The following is a 15,472-nucleotide window of genomic DNA, read 5'->3' on the forward strand; positions in this document are numbered from 1 at the left end:
TTGAACAGTCATTGGTTTTATGAAACATTTACTTTAGTCTATCAGATTTGCATAACTTCACTTAAAAAATAATCGTGGTCATTTCTGTAAGTCACATTCTTTCTTTCGGAAGGACTGAAATGGCTGTTCACACACACACGCGCGCGTGCACGCACGCACACACACGCAAACACACACACATGCGCGATTTCACCAAAGCGGGTGTCCGTGAGTTTCGGAGGAGCAGACTTTCCGAAAGCAACGCGAGGTCTTCTCGCTGACCGTCGGACCCGTCACTTGGCGACACGCCGCCGCCCGGACTCCCGCTCTGACAGGCCAGCCGGCGTGGCCGGGGGGCTGCCTCACTTCTCATGGATAAAGTACAGAATTTCAACAAATTCATGGATAGGAGGGTATTTTGGTTTGTTTTTTGTTTTGTTTTGTTTTTGCTATGCGCGCTTTCCGTGGAAGGAACACTGCTGTTTCGGAGCAGTGACCGAGGGACTGGGATCCTTCCCTTAAGTCTGAGACCAGTATTTGCAGGCAGTGCCGGCGAAGTGAGGAGAATCCAACAAAGTCACTTCAGCTAGTGTTTTAGTTTCCTCCTTTTTGGATTTGCAGAAGCGGGAAAGTATGCCAAGAAGAGGAGGAGCAAGGTTAGCAGGAGGTAGGTCTCTTCGGCTGTGCGAGGTTTCGGTCTTTACACTTTGTTCCCCAGCCCCGCAGAGGCTTTCTTGTGTTTGCACGTGTGGCTGCACACGGCTCCCACAGAGAAAGTGGCCGAGGCAGTCAGTCTGCAGGCACGATGCTAGGCTACTGGTGGTGGCCAAGGGTTCTGCGGTGCAGGCAGCCCACGTGTGTCCTGGCTCCGATTACGAGAGAAACGTGATTCAAAGCAGAGAAATGGACATTTCCCCCATCGATAACAAAGCACGTGCCTGAAGCATGGCAATAAATGAGTATTCTTGAGCAATAAAGTGAGTATTCCCAGAAGAGACAGTGCTGTCCTGTAGACCATCGGGTGCTGGCTTTGAGCAGAGTGTCTGGAGCGTAATCGGGGTGCTCCTGATTCTGCAGGATTGTCTAAAAACAAGTAACTTCCATATCTGGCTTCGTCTTGATAACCTTTAAAACAAAGAGAAGGTCTGCCTCCTTCTCGCCCTGCTGCAGGAGTTTGAACTCACTCCACTAACGTGATTGGGAAAACCAAATGTCTTCCTGAACATAAAAGGGACTCTTCAACAAAAACAATGAATACCGTTATGCTGAAAATAAATAAAAAAATAAATTAAAAAAAAAAAGAAAGGGACTCTTCAGCATTCCGGATTGAAGAAAACACTGCGCCTTTTGTTCAAGCAGCGGATATTTCTGCAGTGTTGACAGAGAAAAAAAAAATCCCATGTCTGGTTTTCGATATAGATAATCCGCAATAAATGTGTTTCCACCTGTTTGTCAGTCACAGAAGTACCAGAGACGTGCAGGGGATGGAGAGAAGACCTGCCGCCCTTTAACTGAGCGATGCTCGCTCCTTGCGCAGTTTGGATCTTGGCCTCTAAGACTCAGCAGGGACAGTCACAGGGATGAGCCCTACCCCAGAGGGTCACCACCCGTGTGCCCTGGCCCGTAAGACAGGGGACTGGGGTTCCTGTCACATGCTTCGGACAGTTGGGGTTCTTGCCCGTTTCTGTACCTCCTTGCTGTGGCCCTCCAGGGTGGTGTAACTCCCCTAAATTACAGGGACGTCTACGGCACCGTCTTCGGGTACGATCAGAACAGACGCTTACTTGGCGTGAGACAGAAACGTCGATCAACGGAACGGAACAGAGCCCGGAACCAGTCCGTGGCAGAGGACCTGAGGACGCGCACCGGGCAGAGGGCGGAGGCGGTCTCGCCACCACGTGGGGCCGGGAAAAGCGGCCGGACCCGCAGCGGAATGAGGCTGGACCTCTTCTCCCACCACACCCGAAGCAAACGCCAGGCGGATTAAAGACGTGAATGTAAGAGTGGCAGCTTGGATGAATCTTGAAGGAATTGTCCGAAGTGAATGAGTCAGAGAGAAAGACAGGTACTGCGCGATCTCACTTGTCCATGAAATTCACAAAAGCCGAACTCGCAGAAGCAGAGTGAAGTGGTGGTTGCCGGGGGCTGAAGGCCGTGCGGGAAGGAGGGAGACGTTGGTCAAAGCGCGAACTCTCAGAAGAGTGATCAGTTTGGGGATCCAATTATAGCGCAGAGACTGTGTTTAGTAAGACCGTATTATATACTTGAGATTACAAAGAGTAGATCCCGAAGGTTCTTGCCACAAAAGGGAAGTGGTAACGGCGATGTGCTGGCGTGTTAGCCAAAGCTTCGGTGGCGACTGTGTCCCCGTGTGTCAACGCATCAAGGGCACTGTCTATGCCTTAAACTCCCGTAATACTGTGTCAGTCACATCTCCGTGAAGCGGGGGTGGGGTTACGTACTTGCTTCGTGTTTTTCCTCATCCATAGCACAGCTTGCCCATCATCTGAATGTCCAGCCACACCCGGCTGGGAAGAACCCCCAGACTTTGCTCCACTCGTGAAGTCCAGGTTGGGGCAGGAGCCATGAGGGAGACGCAGCCCTCCCTGTTCTGCCGGAATGACCGCAGCGTTGCAGACGGGTGGTTTCCAGCTTCCGTGCGCGCTGGGCTCATGTCGGAGGCTCCGAGATTCCCTTGGTGCCAGGTGCCCCCACACTCGGACATCATGGGGCCGGGGTGCAGACCAGGCATCCGCCTTGCCGGTGCCCGATGCCACAGTGATTCTGACGCATGACAAGCCGAGACCCTTCTGCGGCCAGGCGGTCGGCACAGACGTTGGAGTCAAAAGCTCAGGGCAAATCCCAGGTGTGACTTCCGTGAGCTGCATTCCTGTGACCACTTTGCTTGCTACGCTGGACGACAGCCTACAGCAGCGGTCCTTGAAGTGTGGGGTCTGGACGGGCTGTATGTGCATCACCGGGGACTTGAGAGAAATGCACACTCTGGGCCCCACCTCAGACCGACGGACTCAGAAGCTCAGGACTGGCAGAGCGAGCTTCAGCGAGCCTTCCAGGGGGTTCTCCGGCTGCTACGCTTAGAATGCTGGGTCCTGTGCCGAGTGCATGGTCATAACGTAGTGTCTGCTTCTCAGTCATTTCAGAGTCTGCAGGAGAGGACTTACTCCCTCCCAGTCTGGGCGTCGGTACCTGCCCCCCGGGCTCCAGTCAAAACCTTCCTCTCCCGCCCTTCGACGAGGCGACGAGGCGGGTGATCCTGCGGCACTCGTGCGCAAGTGGCCCATCCCATTCCCGTCTGCTGGTGCAGACTTTCCCAGCAAAAGGGAAGGGCCAGACCAGGAACTCCTCCACTCAGGGACGTCACCGCTGGGGATCCGCAGGCCACAGGTGCGAGCACAGTCGCGAGAGAATTGTTGGCTGTTGCAAAGCAAACAAAGCAAAACGAAAGGCCTGGAATCATCTAACGGCTTCTTAGTAGGGGCTGTTAGATAATTACCGTCTGTTCCCGGAGGAGCTTGGATATGGCCGCCCGCAGCTCACCTGCCGGCCAGGGACACGGTCACCGCCTTCTGTCCACGCTGCTCTCTGTCCTCACTGCTCTCCGGCCGGCCCCTCTGCTCACTCCTTCAGACGCCGTGAACTGGTCGAGTTAGGGAACTCACCATTTCCGTGGAAACCACACGTGTTGTCCCCCTGCTCTCGCTCACGCTACCATGTCCTTCTGGATTCCAGCCAAGCAGTCCAGGAAGGGGACTCAGCCCACAGCCTGGCTGAGCTCCTAGGTGCCCGTCAACCCCAGCTGGCCAGCCGTGTGAGCGTTCCGTATGGAGAGTGGCCCCTGACCCCAGGGGCTGCCCGTGCGGATGCTGTCCGATCAAGTCCCCTGCACAAAGAAGGTTTGCCTGCAGAGTGCGTGGTGTGTTTCAGGCCCCTCTGTTTTGGGACGGTTGTTACAGATAGTGGATGCCTGTCTGCTCTGAGGTGACCTCTGGCTACCGATAGGTCCTCAGGATGTCTGTGTGTGTCATGGCGCTCAGAGTCCCCTGGACATCAGCAGTGATGGCAGAAGCTGGGGATACAGGTGTCCTGGTGGTCGGGCTTGGGTCAGGATGATGTCCTGCCACTTTGGGTTATTTTCAGCTGAAAGAAATTACTTCTGCTTACACACTGTCTCATGTCTGTTTTGCAGAAACCTACCTGGGCCACGTCCTCTCTCGACCCAACATTTCTGTCTGCAGCTGCCCGACAGACTGAGTGTGAGCAGTCTGGCCAGACGGAGAGCAGCACGGTGACTCGGTTTTTCCGACCATGTCTCTCTGTTCTCCGTGCCAGCACGTGCGCGTCCTGCATGTGGGGTTTCCAGGATGCGTGGGGTTTCCAGTGCTGATTGAGCCACGGGCCGGTGTCCCCATGGCCAGCTCCAGGCTCCGGCTGGCTCTCAGAGCTCTGGGCCCCATGGCCCTCCTGAGACGGGCTGTATTCGGCCCCTGATTCCTGGAGGACAAGTGTGATTCTATTACTCTAGGGAGCCCCTTTTGTTCCTTTTGTGGAGATGGAACCGGAAGGTGAAGCTCTGGCTACTGTGTGTGCACCATGAGCTCCTTCTGCCCAGACCTGCGCTCGAGGCTATTTCTTCTCAAGTCCCCAGACACGGTCTCCCTCCCCTCGGTCCCAGCATCAGGACCCCGCCATGTCCTGCTGGCGCTGTACCATGCATGAGATGTCCGTGGCCTTGACTCACGTGGTTGCTTCACCGACCCCTTTGCTTTCCTTGGACCAAGGTCTTGTCTCCTGTGGGGCCAACCAGATTTCCAGATGGTTTTGCAGAAACTGAGCTTCCCAGCCGTTTGCAGAGTCCGGGGTGGGGTGGGGTGGAGCCGTGCAGATCCGTGTTGCTTTAGGTACAAGAGATGAGGCGCCAGATAGGCGGTGTTTGTACTGGGAGCGTGTTCCTGACGTTGCCGCTGGAGCTTCTGTAAGACTGGGTGCGGGCAGACTGCCACCACGTCTTTGGTGCCGGAAGCGTAGCAGGGCTGTTGAACCGGGCATCCTGGGGCGGGTGTTTGGGAGGACGTCTTTTAAAAGGACCTGTATCTCCAGAACGGAAAGATGAGCAGCACTGCCACTTGATTCCCACGGAGCGGGGAACATTCCAGCAGAGGACGACCACCAGCAGATCGGGGGCAGGGGGCTGGTGGTGGGGAGCTGAGAGGCGCCGCCCACGGCTGCGGTCAGAAGGAGGAAGTCACTCTTCACCGTCTGAAATCCGAGTTTAGAAGTCAGGCAGTGCCCTCCTCCCCGGAGAACAGCTCTAATTTTTTACAGTTCATTTTTATGGAGAAAGTTTTAATCTATTCATTTAAAGACACATTGTGATCAATAATCAAGCTCAGGTACTTAAAATTAGAAACCATAGCTAAAGGAACATTAGTTCCAGAAGATTTACACTTTTATGTGCCGCTCAGATTGGAAACCTGCGTGCAGAGGCAGAGCACCCGGCTTTGGTTCCCCTCTTTGCAGGGGGCGGTGTGTGCCGTGGGAGCGCGCGTGGGTGGGCGACTGCGGCGGGAGAAGCAGAGCGCGCATTCGGGAAGGCGCCCACGACAGTGCCATTAGCTGTCCCCCCTCCACGGTCTCGTGGAGCCGCGGCACCTGCGCTCTGGTGTCTCTTGGAGGAGGAGTCTGATGCTCTCGGGGGCGCAGTTACCCTCCTAGTCTGCGCTGCGGAAGGTCGGCTGCCATGGTGGCCGGGGAGCGGCTTCCTCTCTGTCGTGACGCTGTCCTCACCGGGGAATGGGTGGTGGCGTTGTGGAAGCAGACTTTACTGTGGCTTGGTCTTGTTGCGTGATTTTCCAAAGACCACACGAGTTGGGCTAAGCGAGCCCACCTCTCACCTCTGGGGGTCTGGTCTCCCGGGGTCGTGGTGGCACACACCCTGTGGGGGCTGGAAATGACAGCCACGGATTCTCTCTCAGCCCCCGAGGCTCCAGCGTGAGGTCCAGGTGTGCTCGGGGCTCTGGGGAAGCCGGACCAGGCCTTTCTCTGATCCTTGTTGGGGGCTTGCTGCTGGCTGCCCTGCTGTTCTGTGGCTTGTAGACACGTCACCTCCTTGTCCCCGGGTCCCCTCTTACAAGGACCCATGTGGCTGAATGCAGAGCCAACCAGAATCGCCCCTCGTGCTTGCTGAGTGCGACACCTGAGGGCACTTCTGCAGGTTCTGGCTGTGAGGACATGGACATGCTGTTTCAGGGGCCACGGTTCAGCCTGTGGCATCTGCTGTGGCCCATCGGGAGGTCCCATCCTGTCTCATCTGCGAGCACCTCCTGGTTCCCCTCTACCGTGGGTGGGCTCTGTGACCCTCGCAGGGGAGTGTGTCCGGGTGTGAAGCCTTCGTGTGAGGATGTCATGGGCTCCATCATCCCCGTAGCCATCGGGGGAAGCTCCGGATGCCCGGGAACAGGGAGCCGTGCCCACGGACCGCCCCGAGGCCGGAGCTCCACGGACCCTGAGGGCGCCGCGCAGCGCCCCGTCTGCCGAGGGGATGGTCAGCGCGGCGGCCCTGACGGCCGAGTCCGGCCGGAGTGGACGCTGGCTGCTGCCGTCTGTCCCCGCCGGGGTACTGCTGTCTCTCGTACTTTCCCCTTTTCCTCGTGTCTCCTCCCTGCGTTTGACTCAGTAACGGGGAGCCGCTCTCCGAGCTCGGCTTCGGCAGTCGGGCGTGACGCTTGTCTCCTGGTCTCGCTCAGCGGCCCCTTCGTCTGCAGGCAGCAGACCCCCAGTGTCGGGGCATCGCGGGGCGCCCACCGTGGGGAGCTTTGCGGTTGGTTTGGTTTCCCCACGAGGCCAGTTCAGCCGCGAGGGACGGACTGTCCCCGACTGGAGCCCTGGGACTGACTTATCTTTGAGACCGCATTTCTGCCATTTGTACAGAATCTACAGAGAAATGGTTTCACTTTGAAAAGTCTCTGACGACCCAAGAATGTCCATGGTGATTGACAACTGTATCCCTAACAAAAGACACCAGATTTTCTTTTGTGCTATGTTCAGGGTCAGGATTATTTTTAGGGGGAATAATTTTGGCTGCGTGTCCCCATTCTGAGGCCGTGGGGTGTCTTTCCCCAAGCACGGGGCAGCAGAGAGCTCTCGCATGACCCAGGACGCCCGGGTCTGCACTGCTCGGCTCTCTGGCTCTGGAGCCTCTCCCCTCCCGCTGCACGGGATGCCCCAGGCGTTACTTTCCAATGGAGCCAAGCGTGACCTCCGTCAGGCAGCTGGGAGCCCGCGCGCCGAGCGAAGCCTTCAAGAACGCGGGCGTGGTTCCCTGTGCTGACTTGCGCAGGACGCCCCGGCGCACGGGCTTCTCCAGCTGCAGCCCCACACCTTCGACAGGAGTTTAGTGACTATGACGTCACCATGCCCACAGCTGCCCTTTTCACCTTGGACAGTCCCCTTGACTTAGAGAAGCCGGGCCTGCATCTGTGGTCGGGGCCTCTGCCCATGCTCTCCGCGTCCTGCATCCGGCTCACCGCAGCCGCCCAGACTCTGCGGTTTCTGTCACTCTCTCAGTGTTCCCCGGGGCCACCCTGCACCGCCCCAGGCCGCGAGAGCTCCACCCTCCTGACTGTGGGGCCCCACTGTCCTTCCACGGGGCACAGGACTTAGGTCTGTTGCTTCTGGGTGGCCTCTTCGTGTCTCAGAGTGGCTGTGAGTGTCACGTCCGTGGGAGTCACCCAAGCCCGGCAGGTGCTCCAGAATTTCCGGGAGGACCCAGGGAGTGCACATGGGTCATGCACGGAGGCGGGGGGCGGTCTCAAGGTGATGTGGGTGGGGGGGCGCCCCGTGCTGAGCACGTCCTGTCGCAGAACTTCAGATCCCAGAGGGGGCCGCCGAGGTGGTGTTCCAGGGGGCCGGGGGCCAGGCGGGGTGACAGCCTCCAGTCCTCCTCATGGGGGAGGAGAGTTGCCTGTGGAGAGAGAGAAGGACTGCAGCCTCCCTCCGTGATTCCCAGGAGACGGAGGGCCTCGTGGACGAGCCCGTGCCGCTGGTGTTGAAGGGACGGAGCTTCCTCTGCGGTGAGGCGCTCGTCTCCAGTGGAGACCTGGGCCGGTCAGGGGTACAGTCTGCCGCCTTGCTTCCCGTTCCCACGGACGGGCCCCCTGCTGCTGCAGGGCCACGGGGGAAGCCAGAAGCCCAGTCAGAGGGCTGAGAAGAGCAACTGGCCGGACAGGAAGGACAGGGGAGGCGCTGTCTGAGGGCCGGCATCCAGGACGTGTGTTCACGGTGTTCTACGGCACGCTGTAAACCACGGTTAAAGCTTGAAGCCTTGTGTCACATGTTTTGCTGTAAACCTGTCTTTGCACCATCTCAACACTGATGGTGTGACACGATACCCATTGTGGCTCAGGAGATCACGCTCAGAAGGTCTGTGTGCTCTAATTCATGTCGCGTGGCTGTCTTTGATCCAAAACGGACACCTGTGTGTTGCCTTGGATCTCGGAGGGAAGTAAGCAGCTGTGCTGGTTCAGATCTTTGGATGGAGCCCGCTCCCTTCGCGATTCATGGATGTGGGGGGTTTGCAGGAGTACAGATTGGTCTCGTGGGTGCACTTCTCTTCCTTAACTAAAGATACAAGTTTATTCACCGTTTTCCCTCCAAATAAACGCGCCTGCATTATGTGGCGAGGTCAGTGCCCCCCAGACCCGCCTCTGTCACCACGTGGACGTGACTCGCGGGTCCCAGCAGCACCTGGGCTAAGAGCCTTGGCCGGTCCCCAGGGAAGCGTGTCTGTCCTGAGAGTAAACCGAGCGGTTTGCGGGCGGCGCAGACAGCTGCCGGCAGAGTGAGGGCCCAGCAGAGGCTGCGTCCCTACGTCTGCCGAGCCATCTCTGGGGCTAGGGGAGGGGGGAAGGCCCCCAGGTTCGGGATCCCACTGGGCCCCCTGTGCTGTGCTGTCCATGTGGGAGGCCGTGGCCGCCTGGACAGGGGGTCCCAGCTGCGCAGCGTTCCCTGCTCGCCGATGGGATGCACCTGTGCACACCATGTGAGGGCTCAGGACTGAGGGTGTGGGGCCTCATCAGAGGGACGTCGGCGTGTCCGAGAAGCCCCATCTTCCTGGTGGTTTTCTGCAGTGACCGACATGAGTTTCTGGATATTTGTGGGTAACTGTCCTCAGCAGCTGCTGCCGGCACCGGTCACCTGCTCCCCGTCTCCTCCACAAATGATCCCGCACAGACGCTGGGCGGTCTCCGTCCCCCGTCCACCTGCCTGTTTCTCCTGCGAGCACCATTGTGATGTGGCGCTCCGGCTTTGGGGGGGCAGGCAGCCCCACGGGACCCACGAGTGACCTGTCGGATGCCGTGGGGACGGGCTCTCCCGAGCAGCGCAGGTGGAAGCCAGACGCCCTTGGCGGTGGTCGGGAGTGAGCACCGATGGTCCCCCCGGAAGTGTGGGTTAGAGAGCAAGTGAGTAGTCACCGAGGGAAGGGCGCTGGGTTCAGGGGTTGGCTCTGGAAGGGAAGAAGGACGAGCATGTGGTGACCGCGTGGCCAGTTTCAGGCCAGTAGCTGCAGGAACAGGAGGGGATGAAGCTGGAGGCTCCAAGGAAGGCGGGAGGCACGGGTGGGGTCGGATGCGAGCGGCTGTCCCCGTCGCAGTGGGGGCGGGGACAGGTGGGACACGGCCACGACGGGTCGTGGCCTCCTGCGTGGGATGAGCCTTGTCTGTGCGTCTCCCGCCTTCACACACACGCCTGTTTGGGTTCCTGCCTTTGTGTGCTCACTTCGTCCCGAGGGAGATGACGCACACGTTACTTGGAGTCTCTGTGACTTGAGACCTACGACTCTGACGGGTGTGGGTAACAGCAAGCTCCCCCCGCAAAAAGGGCACCGACTGGCGGCCTCTGCCCATTTCCGGGGTGTAAACACCACTGCCGTGGCCGGTTTCATGCAACTGGCGCGGAGCCCTGACCTGGGTTTGGGGCTGGACCCGCGGTGGGCGGGTGTTTTGCGCACCTCCCTCGTGCGGACACCGTGCGTGCGAAATGAGCAAACGTAGGAGTAATGTGGTTAGGAAAGGTTGAGTTTTGACTATTTTTTGCCTGTTTTTGATATAACTTTTTTAGTTGAAAGTTTTTGTTATTTGACCCTTAAGGACAACTGTGTTTACTCGTCTGCTTTCAAGATTCCCTGATGACCATCGGCTCTCGTGGGCTGAGTTGGCTCAGCGGCCGTGCGCAGACTGGAGAGCTGAGGGGGTCCTCCTGGGAGGAGGGGCGTGACTCCCACGTCCGTGTGCTCAGAGAGAAGACGGGGATGGGGGCAGGAGGGCGGTGGGTGAGGGCTGGGAGGGGTGAGTGAGGAGGGCTCGCTACCAGACGTGCGGACCGGAGCTCGGCGCATGGAGAGAGGCTTCCCGTGGGGCTGCAGTCCTTCCCCTCCTGGGTTGGTTCAGGGAGAGAGCGCTGTCCTTCTGGCCGGCCCCAGACACCAGCGTCTTCCTCCGAGGCAGGCTAGACTCATTCTCAAGCCAGGGCGGCGTCTGAAGCCCCTGGCGGGATGCCAGCTGGTCTTTTGTTCCTCCGGGTGGTTTGATGAGAAAGGGCGGAGCCTGACTCGGCAGCACACCCGTGCACGCCGGCGTCGTGCGGGGCTTCTCCCGCGATTCACCGGCCGCCGGTCGACGTGGGATCCCATAGACAGCGAAGTCTCAGGGCTGCGGCATTAATTCACTTTTTTTCTAGGGACTCAGTTAATTTAGAAACCCGATGTGATCTCCAGGCAGCGAGAGCATTTCAGTTAGGTGAAAACTACCCCCTCTTTCCTGCTTCCTGAATAGACGAGAGTATTAACAAGGAGGAATACATTTTCCTCTGAAAGATGAGCTGCTTGACGAATCTGGGCCTTTCCCTTTGATGCAGAAATCGGTGGCTTGATTTATTGTCATTAGACTGTCTGTTGCCTCTGCGGGCCCAGAGCAGAGCCGCAGCCCGGGAAGTACACGGCTCCATTTCTCCTGCAGCCATTGGCTGAGTCCCAGGAGAGCTCGGTTTGTCCCTGAGTCCGGCACATCTGGGGAGGCAGGGGCCCCGTGTGTGGGGCCTGCGGTGGCCGCCCCTTGCTCTGCCTGGCCTCACCTGCCTGCCCCTGCCAGCCCCGTGCTGAGCCTCCCAGGGAGAAAAGCTGCATCTCGCCTGTGCTCAGGGCCTGGGGGCAAAGGTCTGCGGGGCGGCGGGGGTGGGCCCAGCCTCGCGTGAGGCGCTGTTTGCGGTGAACACACAGTCCCACCTCACGGAGTCCACCCCGGGAATGCCGGGGGAACACGCTGGGGAGGGCGCACCTTCCATGGCCCCTTGGGGACACCCCACCCGGCCTCCAAGTCTGTCCCCTGGATGGACTCTGGCCCCTCCGGAGCCTCGGTGTCCCCCCGCCCCTTAACCTCGGCCTCCTGCCTCCTCAGTCCTGTGGGTTCCAGCCCCAAGCCCTTCCAGGCCGAAGGTCTTGGGAGCAGCCATGTGGCTGAAAGTCGGGGTGGCGGGGGGCTTGCCCCGAGGCCACAGTGTTCTAGTTCATGGATTACACATTAATCCGTGGATTTGGGGGTCACTCTCAGCAAGGCTTTCCACCACCAGCTGGTGCTCCGGCCGCCCTCATGGTGGCCACACCCTGCTCTGTGGGGGCAGAGTCCTGCTTACCAGGGGCTTGGACTGCTTCCAAACCTCGGTGACAGGAATGCTGCCCCGTGGGGCTGGCACGTGTGGGGCAGCACGGGAAGGGGGTGGTGGTGGGGTCGCGAGCAAGGGGGCCCCTCCCTGAACAGAAGGTGCCTTTGAGGGGCACCTGCGTGCCCTTTAGCAAACCCCTTGTCCTCCTGCTGGCTCCCCACCGAGACCCTCCAAGGGGGGGCTTTTGAGGTTCCTTCTAAAAAGAGATTCTCTTACGGCGTGGGGAGGACTTCCAGCCGGCGGCGGTACAGTGGATGCGTTTCCTGGAAGGTCCTTCAGTCCTTAGAGAACAGGAAGAGGCCTGCCTGACAGGGCGCCCCACAGTGGGAGAGCTGACCCAGGACGCAGGCGGCCCCCCGGGTGGTGCTCAGCGACGGTGGGCCTGAAAGCACCGTGTGGCTCCCGACGGACCAGCGGGCCAGGCTGGTGCAGGCGGACAGTCCGACGTGGACCGAGGCTCTTCCATATGAGTGTTTGCTGGCGGCGGCAGCTGGGGGCTGCTGGCCCGTGCTCAGTGGAGCCCTGGAAGCCGGGAGTGCGGCCTGTGACCTAGGACACCCCTCCCCGCCCCCACAGATGCCTTATCCATTCTGCCCTCACTCAGCCCTGCCAGGCCGCAGCCACCTGGGCGGAGGTGAGCAAGGGGCCGTTACCTGGCGATCTTGTCCGTGCAGGACATGGTGACGAGCTGCTCACCCAGCAGGACGCCGTCCCACGTCTGTACCGCGCTGGGGCCCCGGACAGGGACGGTCCCTTCCCCAGACTCGATCTTCGTGCGCAGGTGCCCGCGGAGCTTCCTGACCACGTGCTTGCTGCTGGTCACTAGGAGGCGAGAGGGAGCCGTGAGCCTGCTGGTGTGGAGCCCGGGAGTCCCTGCCTGGAGCTGTGCAGGGGTGGGGCCGGTCCCCACAGACACCTGCCCAGGACAGCTGTTGGGCTGGGGAGGCACAGATGAGTGCCCCGTGGAGGGTGGGGGCTGGTGTGAGCTGTGCTCAGAGCGCCCCCCTACACCGGCCCTGACTTCCCCTAAAGGCCCCGGGGCCGTCAGTGTCGGAGGCCCGCGCGCTCGGACAGCCCAGTGAGCGAGCGCGGCCGCGCTGCATGTGGTACTCGGGGCGCAGCGATCGAGCGCCCTGCCGTCCGCTGCTGCGAGATGCTGCTCTCTGCCCCTCTCCCAGCCATCTAAAGATCGTTCCCGCACCACCTGGAAAGGCCGTGGTGGATCTGGCCCGAGGGCTGTGCTCTGTAGACCAGGAGAGGTTTTCATCCTGGCTGCATTGTTTTCTAGCTGCGTAACCTTGGAGAGGTTGCTTGTGACCACTGCGGCACAGTCCTAAACTCGGGCTAATACTGCTGCCTGTGTCCTGAGCCGTGGGGACGGATGAGCTCAGACGGGCACACGCAGCGGGGCGTCTGCGCTCACCCAGGGTCTGTAGGACAAACGACGAGGTGGAGCCTATGAACTGGTTCCTGTGGGCCCTTCATGCCCTCATCCCTGTTCTGCTTTCCTTCCCAGAGCCCCCTAGCATGCGTGTGCACATAGACACACACACACTGCGCACCCCAAACCCCACAGTTATTTGGAGAAATAGCATGTGTAAAGGGAAGATTGTCTTGATTCTCTCTTTCCATAAAAAGTTCTGCACGTTAAGCCTGGATTATACTGGAATATGGAAGTGGTTAAGTGATTTGCATACAAATGATATTTAATATAGTGATTCTAGCATTTACATATGTATGCTGACGTGGATGGATATTAAAGATACTTTCTTTACAAAGTTTTGATATTAGTTTTGAAGTTGTGGAAATAGGATTTCTGCCTTATTTATCCTTACTGAGGCATCAAGTAGTAACTTGTGGATTTATATGTGTATCTTCTTTTACAGATCTCAAAATGATTGGCAGGATATTTTCTGTTTCTAGGAACTGAAGTTTTTTCACGAGATTTCCATAGTTTCAAAAGTCTATGTTTTAGGGAGAAAGATTGCTCACTGTACTCCTTGTAGGAAGTAAACTTTTAAAAGGGTTCAGGTTGCTTTTTGATCCTCACCAATGAGGTGCTTGATGAGATCTAGTTTTGGGTAATCTATGAGTCGCCCACAGATGCAAGAACTGAGAGACCGAGCCTGGGTCAGCACAGCCAGAGATGCTCCTTGACGGTGATGGTGAGAGTGCAGATCTCTGTAGCTTCAAATGGTACTAGGAGTCAGATGGTGACAATGACGGTGGTGGTGATGATGAGGATGGTCAAGAACAGTGGTTACAATAATGATGAAGATGATGATGGGGGTGATGGTGATGGTGATAGTGTTGTTGGTGGTGATGATGGTGATGATAGTGGTGATGGTGATGATGGAGGTGTTGGTGATGATGGTGATGATGGTTGTGATAGTGGTGATGGTGATGATGATGGTGATGATGGTGATGGTGGTGTTGATGGTGGTGGTGATGGTGATGGTGATGGTGGTGATGGTGGTGGTACTATTGATGATGGTGATGATGGTGATGGTAGAGGTGTTAATGATGGTGGTGGTAGTGGTGATGGTGATCATGGTGATGATGGAGGTGTTGGTGATTATGGTGATGGTGGTGGTGATGGTGATGGTGTTGGTGGCGGTGTTGATGATGGTGTTGATGGTGATGTTAGAGGTGTTAATGATGGTGATGATGGTGGTGGTAGTGGTGATGGTGAATGTGATGATGGTGATCATGGTGATGATGGAGGTGGTAGTGGTGATGGTGATGATGGAGGTGGTAGTGGTGATGGTGATGATGGAAGTGTTGATGATGGTGATGATGGTTGTGATAGTGGTGATGGTGATGATGATGGTGATGATGGTGATGGTGGTGTTGATTGTGTTGATGATGATGATGGTGGTGATGGTGGTGGTGTTGATGATGGTGATGATGGTGGTGGTAGAGGTGTTAATGATGTTGGTGGTAGTGGTGATGGTGAATGTGATGATGGTGATCATGGTGATGATGGAGGTGTTGGTGATTATGGTGATGGTGATGGTGGTGGTGGTGGTAGTGGTGATGATTGTGGTGGTGATGGTGGTGGTGGTGATGATAGTGTTGTTGGTGAAGATGATATAATGAACTTAAAATAGTTCATATGACTTAAAAACCCTTGAACAAACCTTTGCTTGGACCCAACTTTCTACATGGTCCAGGTGGGGTCTTACTGGTGTCATCAACCTTAGCAGGGGGAGAGCGGAGGACCTATACACTTCAGTTTCTACAGTTTACCACAGTGTCAGGGACTTGCTGTCCTGTGGGAGAGGTATTTTCTCAGGGAATATGGTATGTTTGCTCTCTCCTTCTATTAATTATGGCATCCTTGTTCTCCTGGTGCTTCAACTGTTGTGCCACTTTTCAGCCCCGGAAGTTGCCTGTTACCTTGTTAGGCTTTATTCAGTTCCTACCCACTGCTTCTGCACCACAAACTTTCCGTGAAGTAGACTCTGCACTCAGTGAATGCGCAACGACAGGGAGTCCTGGCTTGAGTTAACGACTGGTCCGTGGGAGGGAACTTGACATTTTCAGGTGGATTAGTGTTGCCTGAAGAGCCAGCTGCAGGAGGCGCTCCTGAGACCCGTTTGTTTTTGGAGGTGCGGCATCTTGGGCTGCCTTCCCTGGCATGCTCCCCGACGAGTGTGATCCGGCCTGGCTGCGGGCGCTGTTCTGAGTGCCCTGATCCGGTAGAGCCCATCTCCTCCGCTCTTCCGCCGCTGTGAGAGGTGCGAGGGAGCTGAAG

At 57.7% G+C, this 15,472-nt stretch overlaps 1 protein-coding gene across 1 annotated transcript in view; it reads right to left on the bottom strand.

Annotated features, from left to right (window-relative positions):
• Positions 1 to 15,472, bottom strand: part of ADARB2 (adenosine deaminase RNA specific B2 (inactive)) — a 352,604-nt gene that overhangs the window by 16,906 nt on the left and 320,226 nt on the right. The window contains exon 7 of the mRNA XM_059183687.1: positions 12,369 to 12,537. Within this exon, the coding sequence (XP_059039670.1) occupies positions 12,369 to 12,537 (169 nt within the window). The remainder of the gene's footprint in view (positions 1 to 12,368; positions 12,538 to 15,472) is intronic.

This window comes from Mustela lutreola, chromosome 8 (assembly GCF_030435805.1).
Source record: "Mustela lutreola isolate mMusLut2 chromosome 8, mMusLut2.pri, whole genome shotgun sequence".
Lineage (NCBI taxonomy): Eukaryota > Metazoa > Chordata > Mammalia > Carnivora > Mustelidae > Mustela > Mustela lutreola.